The 19,699-nt window shown below is 40.6% G+C and overlaps 1 protein-coding gene across 1 annotated transcript; it reads left to right on the forward strand.

Annotated features, from left to right (window-relative positions):
- Nucleotides 1-3,796: 3,796 nt before the first annotated feature.
- On the forward strand, nucleotides 3,797-18,516 carry LOC121946174 (basic helix-loop-helix transcription factor scleraxis-like). Its single transcript, XM_042490642.2, has 3 exons — nucleotides 3,797-5,565; nucleotides 5,907-6,123; nucleotides 17,766-18,516. The coding sequence occupies exons 1-3, from the start codon at nucleotides 5,177-5,179 to the stop codon at nucleotides 17,802-17,804; spliced, it is 645 nt and encodes a 214-aa protein (XP_042346576.1). The 5' UTR covers nucleotides 3,797-5,176; the 3' UTR covers nucleotides 17,805-18,516.
- The last annotated feature ends 1,183 nt before the right edge of the window (nucleotides 18,517-19,699 follow it).

The following is a 19,699-nucleotide window of genomic DNA, read 5'->3' on the forward strand; positions in this document are numbered from 1 at the left end:
CCATGTGTGATTATGAAAAGATTTAAAGTCTACATTATACCCAGTCAAATGTTTTCTGGCCTGAGGGCAACAATTGAGAGAGAAATGGATACTGTGTTAGACCAGCCACAAACTCCTGGGAGATGAAAATCAGAGGAAGATCATGCTAATGCATGTAATGACGGACCACAGTGAGTGGAACTGGTTTGGAAATGCACCTCCAGAGTGCAGTGGGCAATCACAAATATATATGCATGTATGCAGTAATGGGCTCAGGCCCTGCTGTGTGGAGTTTGCATGTTCCTCCTGTGTCCGTGTGGGTTTTCTCTGGGTCCAAAGAGTTCAGAGACATGCAGGTCAGGTTAATTAGGTAATTGGTGACTCTGCATTAACCCTAAATGTGAATGTGAGCTTGACTGGTTGTCTGTCTCTATCGTGTTATCTTGGTGATTGACTGGTGACCTGTTGAGGGTGTACACTTTCTCATGCCAAATGTCAGCTGGGATCAGCTCCAGCCTCCTCTTGACTCTCTAAGGATAATTGTTTTACAGTGATAGATAATGGATGGATGGGTGGATCTACATGCTATTTCCATTTTTGCTAATCTGAGACAATATTTTATATTACAATATTATTATAATTATAATATTATAATATAGTATATGTTTTATCAACTCTATACTTACCGTAAAACTATAAATGATTGAATAAATAATTGACAGTTTTACTACAAATTAAAATAAAGTCTGAAATACTTTCAAAATCCATGTAGATTGATTTAAAATAATTTCAAGAACTGCACTGATTTTTTTCACTTAAAAAATAACAAATTGAAGACATGCCGTCAACTTGAGTATTCGGACTATTATATTGGGAAGCAGATCCAAAAGGGAATCAGAACCAAACTCCATTGTTTACCACATGTTGTCATGATTTTCTCCTTTGCAAGAGCAATGAGCTGTTGGATTGCATTGGCTCTCGAAAGACGTTTATTTTCTTTGGGTGATTTTGATCTTTTCGGTCATTGAGGCTGTTGTTTCCAAAACTAACATAACTCTAACGGCAATTATATCGGCTGTTGAATCTGGGTCACTCACTGAGGTGAAATCCATGCAGGTGTGGGAATCTGATCTACAGTTTAGGTCAATGCAGAGGACCCAGGGCACTGGCTGCATGAAGGCACTGCTCTTTCATGAGTGACATGATGTAATGTAGATCCAGTCTGCGTCTCAGATGTTCAGAGTTGACAGCCAGGCAACTGTTTTCAAACACATTTGCTATCCAGTGACCGGATGTGTCCAGTGAGAGCTGGAGGAGAGTGGAAAACTATAAAACTAACTATAAAATTTAAGACTTTTGTTTCCATTGCATTCTTGGTCCATACCAGTTTTGCAACAGTTTCTCAGTGAAGGAAATTTTTGTGAATTTGCCCAGCATGACAGCGCAAAAAGTAGACAGCAACTGCAAGACCTTAAAGGATCAGTCTAAAAGATTTAGGGGGCTTTAGTGGCATCTAGCGGTGAGGATTGCAGGTTGCAACCAGCTGAAACTTAACCAGGTTAGATTTTCTTCTGTGTTCATTGTTCAGGAGGTTTTTAACAGAAGCCAAATTACCTGCAGAGGTCTCTTCCTCTCCAAAACAAACAGACTATTTGATTAAATGCGTGGGAGGGGTTTCTGCTGCAAGCGAGTGAAAGCAAACCTCTAGACCTAGTGCAATGAACGTTTATGTTTCACTTTCACTGCACCTGACTCTCTGCTGCTCCATCTGTTCCCAGAGTACGCTGTGCGCTCAGAGAGTGTGGTGCAGTGAATAACTGAATGGTATTCTAATTAGTGCTTCTAATGAATGGTCCAGCTCCAAAAATATAAAATCTATACGTAGTAGCAGATGGTTTAATCATGGCAGGCAGCCACAAATACATGAATGAGTGGGGAACCCTGCCTCGTTATATTGCACCTTTAGGGGGGACATTGGGCGCCAACCCCTAATGCTTTCTGGTTTTACTTGTCATATTATGGGTCAAATTCAGTGTTCCTCCATCCTGACTGTTCCATGCACTTCCTGTATGTACTGTAATCCACCACTGCAACCAGCACTGGCCTCACTTCATACAGTCAATACCACAGCATAAACACCACGACTGTGATTGAAGGGTAGAGATAGATACACAGACGAGGGAAGGAGAGAGAAATATGGACAGAAGAGGAGAAGAGAGCGAGAGTGATGAGTGCTGACTTTAACATTGTGTAACTCTGACAGATTATTCATTGTGCTATTAGTTTTCAGCAGCGGCTTATGGTTGCCAATCTACACAAAAGAGGCATACCAGCAATGGCAGCTGGGTTTAGAGTTTTCAATAATGCACTACTGAGGATTATAGACTTCATAGTTGAGTTTTACATAGGTTGTCAACCTTTAACCACCGCACAGTTGAAGCGGGAAACAAAATTTAAAGGTCAGCCAGTTCCTTGGAAATAAGAGTTAAGTTGCACGATCATGGCTAATAAAACCCCAAAGACTTGAAGAAGGAAAAGCAGATTAGAGTTTGATCAAGGCTGTTTAAAAGCTTTGGTAAAATCTGAGGGAGGACTTGATTTTCGAAACTATTAGAGCCCCTTCATACACATGGTTAATTTGTATCTGTAGCGAGATAGATCTCTTTCATTTTGTTCTGTCTTTGTTTTCTCTCACTCATGTCTTTATTCCCCCCTCTGTCTGCTCCCTTTGCTGTCTGTTCTCATTTTTTCTCCTCTTTTGGAGGAAGACAGATTGTCAAAGGGAGTGTAAGTGAGTAAAGTAGCAGCTCCCCTACTATAAACCCCTGAGCCTCCCCTTCATCACCAAAACACTCCACCCAAAAGTCTGAATCCCTTGAGAGCAAACTCCCTACAGAACCTCCAGTGTCACAGCTTGTACAGATAAAAGGCTTCATCTATGGCTGAATAAACCTAGTTCCTGGCTTTAACCACAAGCCCAGCCTGAGCCGTCCAGCACTGTGGCCGCCCGCCTCCCAGCCTGCTGTCCAGGGACAAACACGGCACAGATGGGGAGGCAGAGGAAAGAAAAGAAGACACAGGGAGAAAGGCAAACTCTTACTTCACCACTCAAGCTTCTCAGCTTCTTGCTGTCAAGAAAGTGGCTTAACAAAACATCCGTTTGTGCAAACCCAAGTCCTGATCTTACCTCTTGCTGGCAGCCTGCTCACATATTGAAGTATATTGATGACAAAAGATTTGTAGCAGCACAAAACAAATTTGAGTGTTTCTCAGTCTGCAGTTCAGCTTTTGAGAGTAAGAGCAAATTAGATTTGTGCACAAGGAAGGACAGAATTGGGATGGACGATTTGAGCATGCAAGAGGAAATATATAACTCATTTTACCAGCAGTAGAGATTCTCACACTCCTAACTGTCAAAGCTGCTCTGGGAATTTAGTGTCACCCAGTTTATTTGAACGGGAGTTGAAAAGTGAAAATGTGCTGCCACTAAGTGACTAAAATCAACTGCAGTTGGCATATGATATCATTTTTAAGCGAGCAGTTTTAAGAGTCAAATAATTCATTATTTATAATGCTAGTAAATCATCATGGGCTGTGGCTTCATTCAAGATGTCAGCATTTTAAGAATAGGTGTGGCACTAGTCTGTCATACTGGAATGAATAAGTCAGGCAACAGTGGATGAATTGGATTCTGCAAACTTAAACTCTGAAAAAGGTAATCCTAACATCCAGGTGTGGGTGTTGTAGCTTGCTATCAAAAAGGGTTAGCAAGTGACCCCTTGCGATCTCAAGTGCTCCAAAGCTGCAAACTGTAGAAAATTGAAAGTGAACTTTGACAGTGTGCATGATCAGGACTGCACGTTGCAGTTGTAGACTGAGAAGTGCTCAGAATTTGTTTTGTGCTTTCTGTTAAAATCTTCTTCATCAATGTACTTTCACATTGTGTCAGAAAAGTCCAGAGAAAGAAAAATCACCTAGCATGGAAAAACAGGAAAATTAGAGGAGACTGTTTGCTTTTCTGTCTGCAGAATTGATCTGTGTCAAAACCTGCAATAAAAATGATCACAGAAGATTCTCAAATCATATTAGATAATCTGATCAAGTTCTTTGTTTTGTGAAGAATGGGCCTCCAACAAATTTAATTAACTTTGAGTTCATAGAGTCCGGTCTGTCTTTGCACTGCTTTTGTCTCAGACATTTGATATTTGATAGCACTGTCCAAGATCGTGGCTTTATTACCCCTGTCAGCTCACATTTTATCTGTTTCTTTCACATTTTAAGTCACCATCCAAGAAACTGAATATGTTATATTCATATTGATAGGAATATATGTTTCAGAAGCCTCTGTGGTCACTAAGGTCACCAAACCCACCCAGTACACGAGGGTGATGCAAGTCCTGTTTTAGGGTGGATTTCCCTTGAAACAAACTAGCATTCAGCCAAAACAAACTCCTGCTGATGGTTTGCCTCTTGCCTCTGGTCTCTCTGGCCTGCTTCTAGACAGCAGCCGAGGGACCCTCACTGCTCAGGGGGAGGAGCGGAGGAGTCCTCCGGCCCTCCCACCGGCTATAAGACCAGGGGCAGACGGAAACACTCAAACAGCAGGCACACGTGGAGCAAAGAGGCAGGGAGAGAGACGGACGTGGAGAGAGGCTGAGAGAGAGAGAGAGAGAGAGAGAGAGAGAGAGATCAACTAAGTCAAACTGCTGCCACAGGCTGGGAGTAGATTTTGCTGTTGGGATTGAAACATACAAATAAAAACAAAGGATCAAGACAAAGGTTTAGAGAAGACAAAAGAGGACAGAATCAACAACCATTTGACTCCAACATGCCATTTTAAATTTGGTTTTCTTACAAAGGATTAACAGAGAGAAGAATTGACCTTTGGGATGTGAAGTGTTTTTGTATAAACCGAGAGAGAAAAACGCTGCAGCTCTGTGGTCAAGTTGGTCTGGACCACTGACAAAGGACTATCTCTGCATCATAAGGGCGACATCTGACTTACTCGGTTTAACAGAGTTTGCATAGAAGAAGAGAAGTTGGAGGTTAAGTAACAATTTAAGGGGTGCGTGTCTACACAATTAGATAATTAGATAGATAATTAGCTTCTGATAATAAACTTTCAAAAGTTGAACCTCAACAAGTGGAAGACACTCGTGGATTGACCAGCAGCTTACGCAGCGTTGTTACGGTGAAGATGACATTCGCCATGCTGCGCACGGCGCCTCCAGCAGGCCGCTTCTTGTACGGCGACATTGCCCTCCTCTCCGAAGACGAGGAGGAGAACGGAAGCGAGGGGTCAGGCTCCGAGGAGCGTACCACCAACTCCTCCAACTTCCGCCTGTCCTCCTCGTCGCCATCTGCCTTTCACATCAAGGTGAACAGGAAGAGGAAGCTGTGCGGGGCAGGAGGGAACGGAGGGGTAGATGTAGCCATGATGGGGAGGCTCATCCCCCCAGGGTCTTCCATCCCTGGGGAAGGTCGCCAGAGGACCGCAGCCAACGCGCGGGAGAGAGATCGCACCAATTCTGTCAACACAGCATTCACAGCGCTGCGCACTCTCATCCCCACCGAGCCTGCAGACAGGTACAGAGCAACATGAGTCACACTGTGTCATGACATTTTTTTTTTTTTTATCTGGAGACCAAAATAAGTAGTCCCTGATGATGAAGTTCTGGATAACATGCGCCTTTAATCACAATTGAGTTATTTTTTGGAGAGGCCTGTAATCTAATTGAGGTAACACTGCTTTTAATTATGAGTAGATATTTCCTATAAGACATGTGTCATAGAGTTAGTTTCCAAGAAGTGACCTCTCAAATATCCAACATCTGTTGCACCTTATTTTGAAATACTATATAACAGTGTAACAGTGTTTTGATAATGATAATTTTTATCAAATAATCTCCTTCTGATTTGATGATTAGGAAGCTGTCGAAGATTGAGACGCTACGTTTGGCCAGCAGCTACATCAGTCACCTGGGCAACGTCTTGCTCCTGGGCGAGGGGCTTCATGACGGACAGCCGTGCCACGCTCCCTCACCACCATTCTTCCACGTCAACTCCTCCCCCAACCGAGGATCCGACCAGTCGGCTCAGCCAAAGCACATCTGTACTTTCTGCCTCAGCAACCAGAGGAAAATGGTGAGCAGACAAAAACTATAAATTAATAAACAACAAAATGAAACAAAACTAAAGTATATCGAAACAAAACAGTGTTATCAACTTTTTAAAAAATGGTGATAAATACTCTGAAATATTCAAGAAAATAGCTGCAGCTTTTGCCTATCTCTAAGTGACCTAAGAAACACTGATTAACACTACAAAAGTAAGAATAATGCATTTCTTTAGTCACTTTTAAAATGCAATACATGGAGCACTAATAATGCTTTTTCCAGAGTAAGATAATAAAAAAGCCCAGATTTAACCAAAGAGAAAGCTGATGATACTGTAGGATGAAGCTTCTTTTTGGGAAACTGCACAGTGCTTTAGGGTCAATTTGGTGTTTAAAGCTGACCTGAGGTCAGTGACTGTGCCTATAAACCTGATTGGCCCTGAGGGACATTAAAAGCAGAACCTCTTTAAAGTCCACTTTTGGGGTGAAGGACTGTGTGTTATTGTTCTGTTGGGGGTTAGTTTTACTCGAGCAGGTGGCTTGAAAGTTCAAGGTGCTTTCTGAACCTCAGGAGACATTACAGTCAGCGATGGAAGTTATTGTTTTTGTCTCATAGGAACTAAAAGAGGTCTGACAGCATGCAGTCTTTTATTATGGTGACTGACAAAACGTGCTGGACCGTAGCGTTAAAACGACAACTGTGGCGTTTTTGTTCTTTCTTTTTTAAAAATATGAATTTAAAAGTTTACAAGGGTATTTATGCAGCAAGTGAAATTTATGACCAGGAACCCATGAAATTCATCCAAAACCATGTGTATAATTTCAAGAATGTATTGACGTCACCCTAAAGATGAGGTTTTAATCATAACTCCTAAACAACTGACGAGAGATTCAAAGACTGGTCATGGCAATGACTTTGTCTCACTGAATATGGATTTCATGAGAGAAAAAAATCTGTCATATGTGCATTTGCATACTGCATGTTTTAAGAACATTTCCCAAAAGCTCTTTATTGTATTTGGTCATAAGTTTATACACAGTTTAATAATTCAGGAATAAATTCAATTCAGGAGGATGGCACAAAACAAACTAACAAAAAAAGAAAGAAATAAAATGATTTTTTCTAAAATGGTAAAAGCTGCAGATTCTTCAATTCGTTGCTGCAGATGGCATGTCAGACTTTTGTAGCAGTTTTTTTCACTTCTTCCACTCCTCTGTCTACACTTCAATAGAGATACAGAGAAGGGGAACTTCATCCAGTCCAAAGTTCATCTCGCATTTGATTGATTCAACAGAGGAAATAGAAATAATCAAGAACACTCTCAGTATAACAAAGTCGTCAGTCAGATGACAAATAACAACAAATGAAGAATTCCCATCAGCTGACTGTAATCAATGTACATGACTGCCGCTCCGACTTCAACAAACACCATCAGTCTGCGCAGGAGATGATAGAGAGGTGACGTCCACTCAACTCTCCCCCCTCTAACCTAGCCGCTGCCCATTTAGGAGGATTTATGGGTAAGGAGCTGACATCTGGCAGACTCCCCCGTTACCCCAGCAGTGTGTGAAAGCTAATACCCTCCTCAGTGTCTAAACCCAGAGACCCTTCAGCTGGGGGATAACCTGAGTCTCAGCAGTGTGCGTCTCCCCCTCCCTGCTGCCTCCCCTCTGAACCTTTGTGAGTGAAAGCCTAGACGTCCTCAGCGTCTCAAGCCCAGACACCCTCGGCTGCAAGATAACTAGTCTGAAATCAGTCTTGCTTTCTCTCTCGTTTCCCCTTTTGCCTCAGTTTGTCCTCTCTGAGTTCTCCATTTTTATTTCTTTCTCCCGTCTCGTTTTGTTTCACTTTTTCCTCAAAGCTCTTCTCGTCCCCCCGCCACTCCCTCAGCTCTCTGCATATCGATCAGCCTGGTGGAGGTCAGAGCTGTCAGTAGGAGCTGTGTAATACTATCTGCTGCTGTCAACTCACTGCTGCAGATGCGTGGCTGACCTGTAAATGCATGCTGGGTAGAAAACAATTTGGAAACTTTCTCAAGTCAAAACCTTCAACTGTAGACACGTTGACACAGACTATATTACTTGATGTCAGTCACATTATGCTGTTTCCCATTAGCTCAGTAACAACTCACTATTCTGTGTATGCTGAACGTACTCTTACTGTTTTAATGTAGAGCACTGATCAGGTGAACCTAGGTAAAAGTCAACATCTTTTGATTATCCTTTGATTTATTTCCCTAAGACAATATCACTCACAAATGAGAAAGGCGATGAGTTAGGGAAAGATTTTGATTTTTTAACTTAGATCTGGATTGTGCAATTGAAATAAAAAGATGTCTCATGTTTCCATTCAGTATAACTTTCGTATATGACATAAAATAATCCTCCCTGATGAGTTTGGATGGCTAATATAATTGTCAAATTCAGTGAATATATCCCCACAGTCCTCTAGCTGTTCGCTCTGCGTGCAAAAAAAAATCCAGCGTTTAAACACAGCCCTGTCTCTGTGAATGGGAAACAAATAAGTGACTTAAACCGAATCATAAAACGCTATGCCGACTACTCCCTCCTTCACGTCCTTGTCCACGAGGAACAGAGATACAGCATGATAGTAATGAAATGCAAATAGCATCGGACAATTGCCAGAGCTTCTGACAGAAGGGGTGTATTTGTTTTGGCACTGAGTTCAAATGCCAGTAATATTTTTCCAGAGTCACCGGCTCCACCTTTAGTTTAAAAAAATGGCTCAGTAAACTCATTAAAACGACGGTCTCTGCAGTTTTTAGCAAACGTTGCTCAAACGGGTAAAGTGTGAATTGTTGGGGACTGTTTCCAGCTGTGGATTAATACACATTTGGTGCCCTAGTTGGCAGCAGGATGGTGTGTGTATGGTATTTACTCACTATAAACTACAGCACCTATGTTTATAATAATGAAGGAACATGTCACCCAGTGCAGCCGTGCGGCTTATTGATGTTTATTATAGTTTGTAGACAACAATTGGAAAAGGATGAAGTTACTTTGTGTCAGGTTTTTACCACACACACACACACACACACACACACACACACACACACACACACACACACACACAATAATTGCTAGTCTTGTCAGACCTTTTCATAGGACATCAAGACAAATCTAAAATATCACCAGATTTATCCTTTAAGGAGAAGCATAATAGGCTCGCCTGGCATATAAACAGTTAACTGTGAATGGCAGAACCTGAGAGAATTTCATTTTCCCAGGAAAAGTGGCCATACAGTGTGTTTAAGTGGGCTAAAGGGCAGAGCCGGTGCTGGTGATTACAGAGAGGAAACGATTGTGAAGGTAAAATGAGACTTTGTGTCCTGAGTGCTCTCTTTGTATGTTTTTATGGTCATTGAGGTTCATCACAGCTGTCAGGTCTGCTTAGAGCAGCTGCTTCAATTATGCTTATTTCCAATGTGGGAGAGGGTGAAAGTGAGAAAAGTATATGCTCATTTCCTCTTATTATGTGTGTATACAGTATAACTATTTCAAAACAAACAGTCTTGTTAGTAATGACTACTGCACTGAGAGGGCTGAACTATCGCAGATTACACACTCAACGGAACACGAATCTGATGTCATTATCTGTGTGACTGTGCACGTGATTCAGAGAGATTTCATTTTATTCAGGTGAACGAGATATAATTTACTCTTCTTAGATTTGACAGAACGCAGTAGTGACAATAAGAGTGAAAATTAATAATAACGTCATCTATCTGTTAAGCTTTGTGACCGGAGCTGCAACGATGAGTTAGTTAATAGATTTGCAGTTAAAAGAAAATGAATTGCCAACTATTCTGATATCAGATTTCACAGATTTTCTTAACAAATATGTCAAACATTTGCTGGTTCCAGCTTCTTAAATGTGAGATTTGCTGCTTTTCGTTGTCATTTATGACCGTAAATGAAAAGACTTAAGGTTGGATAAAAGAAGCAATTTGAAGACGTCAGGATGTAGGAAATTCTGAGCATTTTTGACTTTTTGTTGACATTTTATACATTAAACAAGTATTTGTGAAAATAATCAGCAGGTTAATCAATTTGAAAAAATAACCATTAGTTGCAGCTTAGTTGTAACCAGACATTTTTTAGCTTTTTTTTAAAAAATAAAAATCTAGTGGCTTTTTAATGTAGGTTTTTGTATTGTTCATTTATTTATTTATTTTAAGATTTATTTTCAACCCATAATAAAGATTCCCAAATTTTGAGATACACGGTTTTTAGACAGTTGAGATTGTTCTGCTGCATTTGGACACTTGTGAATATCACCTCAGTGTGAGCTTAAAGCACGAGAAATTGTTGCTTTCTTTTTTAGTGAGACCCTTTGAATATCTGCGATGCTCAGTGCAGTGATCATAGTGCAAATCTTTTCCTCCGCATCACCACCAGATATAAGTTGTCAGGTATAGAGCCACACACTGTGGGACATTTCCACTTCGTATCTTTAAATCAGATGCCATGCTTTTCCTCTGGCGTGCACATATATATTGACAAATTTAGATTTTTCAGGAAACCTGTTCTGGTGTGGAGCACCAGCAGTTTGGTACGGACAAACTGGAGCACAGCCTTCATTTGCCGGTGTCTTTGATAAATGCTGTCAAAAAACTAGGGGACGCTCTTGATGGCTCCATCTGTAAATGAGATGTACAGGGCTGAGGATTGAGGATCGAGGTGAGCAAAGGGCTGCTCAATTCCCAGCGCTGTCTGCTTGATTGATGCAGATATCCTGTGCTAGGCCTCTCTGCTTCTGCTGATCAGTGCAACTGTCAGGTGCCTGGACTCAACCTGCAGCAGGAAACCTGCACGATTACAGCTTTTTTAATCATCGTGGTGTTAATATCTGCAGTATATCTGCTAGATGTCACATTTAATGTTCCTGAAACATAGTTGAGCATCTGCAGCGCTACTTAAATACATGTTTTTTTTGAGTTACAGGTGAAGGCAGCACACAAGTATCAGTTTAATGCTACTGAGTAGTATTGAGATGGTGTTTATTCAGTCATTCTTTAATACAAAACAAAAACAGAAAACTTTTTAAACCAGTTAATCTTTCTACTTTGTTGTCTTTAGGCTGTGACGCTTGAGGCAGTTTTACAGCTTCCTCTGCAACTGTAGCTTATTTCTTTTGGCTTGAAACAGTGAGAGGGTCAATTCAATTCTTCGACAAATGTAAACAGAAATGTCGATTAATCTGCCAGTAACAGCAATCATGCTGAACTTTTTCCTTCCAAGCTGGATATGACAAGTTCAAACATTTTCCAATATTTAAAAATTTAAAGAAGCTCGTTTGACAGATTAAAGGAGACTTTATACATTTGGAAACAAAATAAAAATCTGGCAAAAATAAAACTACTATGATACTTATTGTGTGGTTGCTGTAAATAGACCATTGTTCCTTTGAGATGGTTACACTTAGTGGAGTTTACAAGCATTTTAAGGCACAGCCCCGATTTAATTCCAGCTTGAAGGAATCTTATTTATTTGGAATTTCTTTAAAAATTAAAAAGAAATGTGTAAATTTAGCGAAATGGCAAACATAACAAATGATGAATACAGCTCCTAATATCACGAACAGTTCTAATTTACATCTGGGCTGCAGTAAAACTTTTATATGTGATGATTTTTGTGGGTGGCTGGAAAGCAGGGCGTATGAAGAGACAGTGGCACTAAAACTGCACTGTGCAATTGTAAACTGACTTATCTGTACTTGTGTATTTGTGTGTGTGTGTGTGTGTGTGTGTGTGTGTGTGTGTGTGTGTGTGTGTGTGTGTGAGAGAGAGAGAGAGCGAGTAAAAGTGTGTGTGTATGTATGTGTGAGAGTGGCTGAGAGAGGTAAGCAGTGAGTCTGTCTATATGAGACTGTTTCTTTGAGAGGGATGTGAGTGACAGAAAGATTTTTACATCCATGTACATATACAGTACACACATATATCTACACACACACGCACTGGCTGGCTCTCTGTGTCTGGAAGTCATTGGCAGTGCAGAGCGGAGCAACAAATGAGCTAATTGTTCTGTAAATGATTTATCCTCTGCTGAGGCCTGTACAGCCAGTGTTTAATTCAGCTGCTGCTATTAGAAACACATTGACGTTGGGCTTTGATGGTGATGTTAAAGAAGCCTGGAAACCGCGCTCTGTGAAACGCCCTCGCTGCCTACACACACACCCACACATGACACATATACACACACGTGCACGACCGTAGAAACACTGACGCTGGAGCGTACAGCACACCACACTCTGAGACTTTTATCAAAAGCATTTCATTCGACCTCCTCAGTTTCTTTTCAGCCAGACGGCAGTTCATTGCTTCTTTCTAGACACCCCAAAAAAAACTCATATGATTACTCACTTAAAGAGGGCTGGATCGTGACTGTGCTTTCAACACTTTCTTAACTAATGGTGTGCAGGAAGTTGTGGAAACAGAGATGGCGAAGGAGAAAGAGAGGCAGAGAAATAGCCAACGACTCAGCGGGATAATCAACTTAGCTATTTATCCTCCAGTTTAGACAGTTGGTTTTCGACTGCGCCGAAACTACACTTTGCTTCTTTATAGACATCAAATGAACCGTGCACCTTAAGAGAGCTTAAATGCATGAATAGGACATGTGCAGGAGTGAACTAATGACTGCGGTTTTTACAGTCATTTGGTTATTAGTCTGTTTTCACTGGAAAAAAGCATTACGTCACTTGTGTGCATGAAGTAGACGTTTCGAGGTCAGAGATGAAAAGTAAATTACCCTCATTTGCTGATAATGCTGGTGTTGACTTGGAGTTAATGTTTTGCGCCTCATGAGCGAGAGCTTTGCCTGTTTGCTTCTCAGGCTATGCTAATGAGGTGCATCGGTGGTAGCTAATATACTGCAGGCAATTTTCAAATGTATTCTAGCCCACGTTCGGTGTGTGTCTGTGTGCCGTCATGCATGGACCTCTCTGTATATTTTCAGCACAGATGGAAGCAGTTAAACCCTAATTTAACACCAACAGAAGAAGTCGTGTCAGATAACTAACAAAATCTATTAGTAAAACTATCATTCTGTTGTCATTTGGTCTGCAGGGAAAGGGTTGCTCACAGAGCAAATTAAAGCAAAACTACAGTAATCTGAGCCAGACACAGAGCAAATCTAAGATAAATTTAAAACAAAAATAAAAGCAGAAATTGGTGGTTTAAATTGTGCAGTTTCTTAAAACAATATCTACTGAAGCTAATGACATATTGGCTGCTGTAGGATGCTCATCGTAGCAGCGATGATAAAGTGCTGGTTGATGCGTAATGTAGCAGGATGAAGTCATCCGAGACTGGTGAAAATGAAGTCGGGCTTGTTCTGGAGCCATTATAACAGATTATTAAAATGTGGGAACAATTAAAAGCATGTGTGGCCGGCTGGTGCGAATTACATCTGATTAGGCGATCTAAGATAAATCAAGTGTTTTTCAGAAGCTATCAGGATGCTTATTAGCAAACCACAGCGAGCACAAAGTACATGTCTGATGCATCCAAGCCACATAATGGCAGACTGAGGCTTATATGGTGTGTTAGTTAGCTTAATTTAAAAGTCTGATGTGCTATTTATTGCACCATTTTAATGCACGTCTATGATCCTGTAATCGCTGATCGTTTAATTACAGCTTCTTGTAGAGACTTGAGGGAACTGACTCATATTCACATACTTTCACTCGATAAACTAAAGGGATATTACCAGTTTTCATTTCATGGTTGAATACCAATCTCCTTATACGATTGTCGGGCCAGTACCCAAGTGGAATTATTTTTTCCAACCAGTCATCCCTCTACTCATGCAGCCAGAAACTAAATTAGATGTTTGTATTTGACAGAATGGCTTAACACAGGAAAAAGAAAAGAGAGAGCGTGCATGGAAAATGTGCAGTTATAGGTAAAGGAACAGTCTGGATAGGGTTTCGGAAAAACATAATTAAAGTTTGAACTTAAGCTGATAAGATGCCGTGAAGACAGTGTTTATGATCTTCATGTTGAAGTTAAAACAGGCTCCTTTCTCCTTGCTAAAACAACAATATTGTTCCAGTGTGTTAATATCATCATATTGTATCTAAAGTAAACATCATCAGGTAATCAGATTAGTGTCGGACAAATCACTCCCCTGGGATGACAGTGGTATGCCTGTGTGCGTGTGTGTGTGTGTGTGTGTCTGTGTGTCTGTGTGTCTGTGTGTGTGGGTGTTTGGAGAAAGAGAGAGCAGAGATGTCATCCGACCACGCTCTTATTAGTCTTCAGGAGACTGTTTTGACTACCAGGCCAGCCTCAAAGCCCCCCTCCTCCTGTTTTGACTAAACCAGTCAGACTCCAGCTGAACCGCCTTCGCAAGCTACAGCTGGGCTTCAAAAAGTATTGCTGAGCGTTCACAGTGAGCTGACTCCTGCTGATTCCACAGTAATTTGATGTAATTTGGTGAATCACCCAATTGTCATGCACAGCTTTTGAGTAAGATTTCACGTACGCACGTTTTCTAACCTGCCTCAACTTTAATTTCCACTGATGAATACCTGCAATTTTCCACAGCGCCTTCCAGCAAACACCAGAGAGCGAGGCTACACTTGTCTCATCCAGCTGTTGGTTTTATAGTTTTTGTTAGTAGAAAGCACAAAAACAGCAAAGCCACAGTGAGACCAAACGTTTTCCAAGCTGCGTGTGAAACAAATTCAAAACTCACAGAGACGAAAACAGCCAAAATGTAACTTTTTTTCCTCTCTGTGAAAGATTGTATAAGCTGTCAGTTAGTGACCATTGTTTCTTCATCACTTCCCTTATAGCACGGCGGCATAATTTCGGTATGCCATAAGCAGTCCTGTCCCCCAGAAATGACATTAATTTACTACTTACTCGTTTTGTTGTCATGTATCATGTGTGGTAAAGTTCAGGCAACGATGCACGTTCATTAAGGTCAGGAAAAGATTGTCGATTTGGTTAAATGTTGATAAAGTAAACATGTTTTTTTATTGTGCCTTAAGTCACTTTAGACTTTGTTATCAACAACGCCAGCTTTCTCTAACTGAAATCATGTACTATGTGAATGTAAACATTACTATAAAACTATTCATAGTACTGCTTCAGTTGCTGCAAGCAAAAAAAAAAAAAAACAAGCAAAAATGTTAAGAAAAAATAAAACGTTTAAACAAAACCTAACAAGTAACAAGTGTTATGGCTGCAAAAAATTGTGTTACATTGAGTCAGCTGCAGTGTTAATATGTTTTTTTTCTTTTCTTTGATGTATAATTATTTATCGCTGGTTCAAAATGATGAAACTCCAATGACCCAACATTCAACTTTTGAGGTTTATTGTTTCAGAGATATGTCTGCCACTGTAACTTTGCTAGACATTTATCAGCTGAGGGCTACATCATCTACATTTTGCACCCAGAAAATATCCCCAGAAAAAAAAACAGCAAAATGGAACAAGAAATGAAATATGTAAAACTAGTAGCTGGTTATAAACATATTTAAAAGATGTATACCTGCTATTAGCATTAAAGAATCAATCGTTAATGTCTAAATGATGGCAGTCTAATAATAATGGCCCTCTGCTCCAGCTGGAGGAAGAATTAACAATAATAGTTCCTGTGTCTCCTCACATTCACCTCAATCAGTGGGAGGACCGATTCCTGTCCAAATCTTATGATCTCACGCTCTCATTACTGCCTGATACCTTTCCAAACACCTACCCACCTTTGTTGATGTCAGTCAAACGGACTTTTCCAAACACCTACACCTTGTGCACAGTCTGAGAGGAAATGTGTAACAGGTGTTCGGCTGATGAGAGAAAGGCGAGAGGGGGCGGCCGAGAGGGGTTAGTTGAGACGATATGAGAAGAGGAAAGAAAAGTCAGGAGAGGACAGGAGTGCAGAAAAGCTGATCCACACTCCAGTGGAAATTTTCTCCCAGAACTTTTTTTTGCTCTTTTACCACAAAATGAAATTCAGTTTTCACTTGCAAAAATAAAGGTTTTTTTTTCACTTATTTGTCCATGAAAGTTGACCCTAGATAGAATAGCCCAAGATCATTTTCCAACCATGAGTTAATCAAACATCAGTCCTGAAAAGTAATTAGTAAGACGGGGATGACGTGTGTTGCATATCACTCAACGGTGTGTTTGATAAAATCCCTTGACTGTAGTTTGAAAAGTGAGCGTAAGATGGCCTGAGAAGTGAGCAGAGCAGAGGTTAGGTGGAGGAGGGAAAATGTGATGTTATTTTCCTGGCCAGATAGAGAAAGTCTCCTCACCAGCCAGGAAATCAAGGCTTCTCTGTTCTGATACCACAGATAAATGAGAAGCATATCATGGTGCAGGGCTGTCATGCATCAGCTCATGATGTCACTCCTCAGGCTGTAGTAAAATCAGCTACCACCACAATTAATGTACAGCATGTATGCTGCTGCACAGAATGTGTTTGTGTGAGTTTGCTGCACATAGTCAGGGTTCATTTACTCTATCAGCCCTGATAAAGTACATACAGTACAACACTGTGCCAGTGATTGCAGTAAAACAGTATCTATTTACACAATATGCACTCGTTTTTCCTGGATTGCCATTTCATGACACTATAAAGACATCAAACACTGCAATGTGACTCATGTTGAAGAGATAGTTCAGATTTTTTTAAGAGGGGTTGTATGAGGTACTTATCCATAGTCAGTGTGATGGTAGTCGGCACGCAGCAGTTTGGAGAGGAGTTTAGAGAGTACGGCCACGGAAGCTAAGCAATGTACAGCTGTGAACAGCGGTAACAGCAAAATGTAGTTTAGCTACTTAAAAAAAGTAAAACCTCAACAAATCAATATCCATTTTTAGTGTATGCTATATTTAGAAAATTTTCAATGCTATACCTTTTACCTTCACTCCCTTGACAAAAGCAGTTTTACCAAACAGAAGTTGCTGGTCTACCACTGCTTCAATCAGTTTGTTTGTTCTGTGACTTCTGTAAATAACACTATAAAACACCAGAGTCACTCAATAACACAGACGTACCAATCATGGAATGACTTATTATTAGCATGTGAAAAAATGTGTTGCTAGTTGTTCGGAAGTGAGTTACTCCCCCAAGTGAAGGAGTTCAGGTATCTGTGGGTCTATTTATATCTATTTTCAGTAAGGTGCGTAGGACAGGGGCAAACAGAGCACAACTTGGAAAAAAACTCCTGTACTTATTTTAATGCAATGTTTTATTAGGTTAAAAAAAAGCAATGAAATAGTTATTTTTGCAAGTTAGTGTGCCAGATTTTTTCTCTAAGTCGTGTGTGAGAGGTAAATAAGCTTGAGACAGTAAGGTGGTTCGGGCATCTGATCAAGATGCAGCTTCCTATAGAGGTGTTCCAGGCACGTCCAATTGGTAGGAGGCCCCGGGGCAGACCTTGAACACAGTTAAATATCTGATTTTGCCTGGGAATGCCTCAGGATTCCCCAGGAGGAGCTTGAAAACATTGCCGGGGTTGTGGAAGTATGGAATATCTTGCTCGGCCTGCGACTCGGCCTTGATAAGCAGATGGGTGGACGAATAGCTGTTTCTCCATTTCTAGTCCTTATGCTGAAAGAAACTGCACTGTTCCTTTGGACTCATTTCAGTGTTGAAATCCTTGATAATGTGAGATGTTTCTTTCTTTTGCAGAACAAGGACAGAGACAGGAAGACGGCCATCAGAAGTTAACGAGGACACAAACTTCACCGATGAAATGCTCGTCACTCTGACAACGCTTTCAGTGATCTCACCGTTACTGCAACTTGAAGACTTCTCAGACTTGACACATTTCAGGCTTTTGATGGACCTCTATAGCACTTGCAGGACTTTTCAAGGAACTTAACCAACATTTCTTTTTTTTCTTACTTTTTATATTGCATTACAAGAACTTTACACTTTTTAGAGTGTTTTCAAATATGTTTGAATCACTTCTGAAAAGTTCCACAGTACTTTTAAAGGGCTTCCACATGCTTATCAAGACCATGACGAACCTTTCAACAACATTTATAAGACTTTTTACTGTATTGTTCAAAGACTCCGTGGCTCTTCAGTCAGAGTCTGAGGAACTTCTGGCACATGATCAAAAAACACACAGAGCCTATGAAAGACAAATATGTATTCATCGAAAGCTGTGTGTTATTAATGTGTAAACTGAAATATAAATGTATATTTATGTGACATAACATTATATAATGAAACTATGTTATTTAACCAGCATTGACATTCATGACAAATTATGTATAAAGGTAGAAAATATTGGCTATTGACACAATTTATGGCATTACAAAAAAACATGCTGGAACCTTAGTGGTATTGGTTATTTCTAATAATCTAAAAAATGTCCCAATGCTGGAAAATAACTCAAGATGACCAATAAATTGTTTGTATATCTGGGAGTAAATTTCATTCATATGTTGGTGGTACTTTGAGCCTTTTGTCCTCTAAAATCCTCCCAAGTTCCAACCACTAAACATTATAAAAGTTTCCACTGTAAAACTATTCAAATGGTGGCTCATTTAGGCAGCTCGGGGAGCGATAATTTTGAAATAAATTCCCTCACTAAAGAAGCAGCGCAGCGAGCATAAGTGGAAGTTCCACAGTGACTACACCTGTGGCTCACATCAGCCTAATTCCTAATTTTACTTTTGGCTGTCTCTCTGTCTCTTTTCCTCTCTCACACACTCCCTCTCTCTCTCTCTCTCTCTCTCTCTGTCTCTTGCTGTCTTTCTTCTCTTTTGGGGCACCAAGATCAGAGCAGACAAGAGAGACAGGGTTTGAAGATGAGGCGGACAAGAGGGGTTTGAGGAGCAGAGGAAAGACGAACAGAAGAGAGAGTGGAAGAAAGAAAAAACAGAATTGAATCTGCAGGTATGGCTGCTTGGACATCTGCCTGTGTCCCCTCACTGTCCTCTTCTTTACCTTTCCACATGCTCTTTTCTCCTCCTCTCCTCCTCTGCTCTTCCTCTCTTTTCCCTGGAGTGCCACTGGCCAAAGTCTGGTTGGTGATGGCTTTCCAGCGTGTTGAGCCACGCACCACTTACCCTTCCCTTACCTCGTTTTTCTTTTTTATCTCCATCCATGTATATCTATCCATCTAATCTTGCTTCCTTTTTCTTGTCATATCACCTTTTCTCACTACTTTTTCCACTCTTTCCATCCCTCTCTCCCTCTGTTGCAGTCTTTCTGCATCTCTCTGTTTTCTCCAAATCTCTCCACTGCCTTTATGGAAAATGATCAGGGCATTAGCAATGTGGAATGTTGCCCTTACTTTTTTTTGGAATTGTCACTTTTTTCATTATAGCTTCTCTCTCTGCCTGCTATACGCTTCTCTCAGACCAGTGGTTCCCACCCTTTTTTCTTTAGGGACCCCTTTTCTATCATTGAGTAACTAACAACTCTGGAAAAAGTGACAGTTTACAGATATTTCGTATCATGATTAATGCATAACAACTAAACATAGGCGTAGATATCAGAAGCTGGGGATACCTCTCCCTCAATATTTAGAACATGTGCTGTTGTCCTCCACAATAATAACAGTAAGAGTGCACTTTTATTTTGATAAAATTAAAGACATTTGCACCTTG

The sequence above is a fragment of the Plectropomus leopardus genome, chromosome 11 (assembly GCF_026936395.1).
Source record: "Plectropomus leopardus strain MGB_pleo_1.0 chromosome 11, ASM2693639v1, whole genome shotgun sequence".
In the NCBI taxonomy this organism is placed as follows: domain Eukaryota; kingdom Metazoa; phylum Chordata; class Actinopteri; order Perciformes; family Serranidae; genus Plectropomus; species Plectropomus leopardus.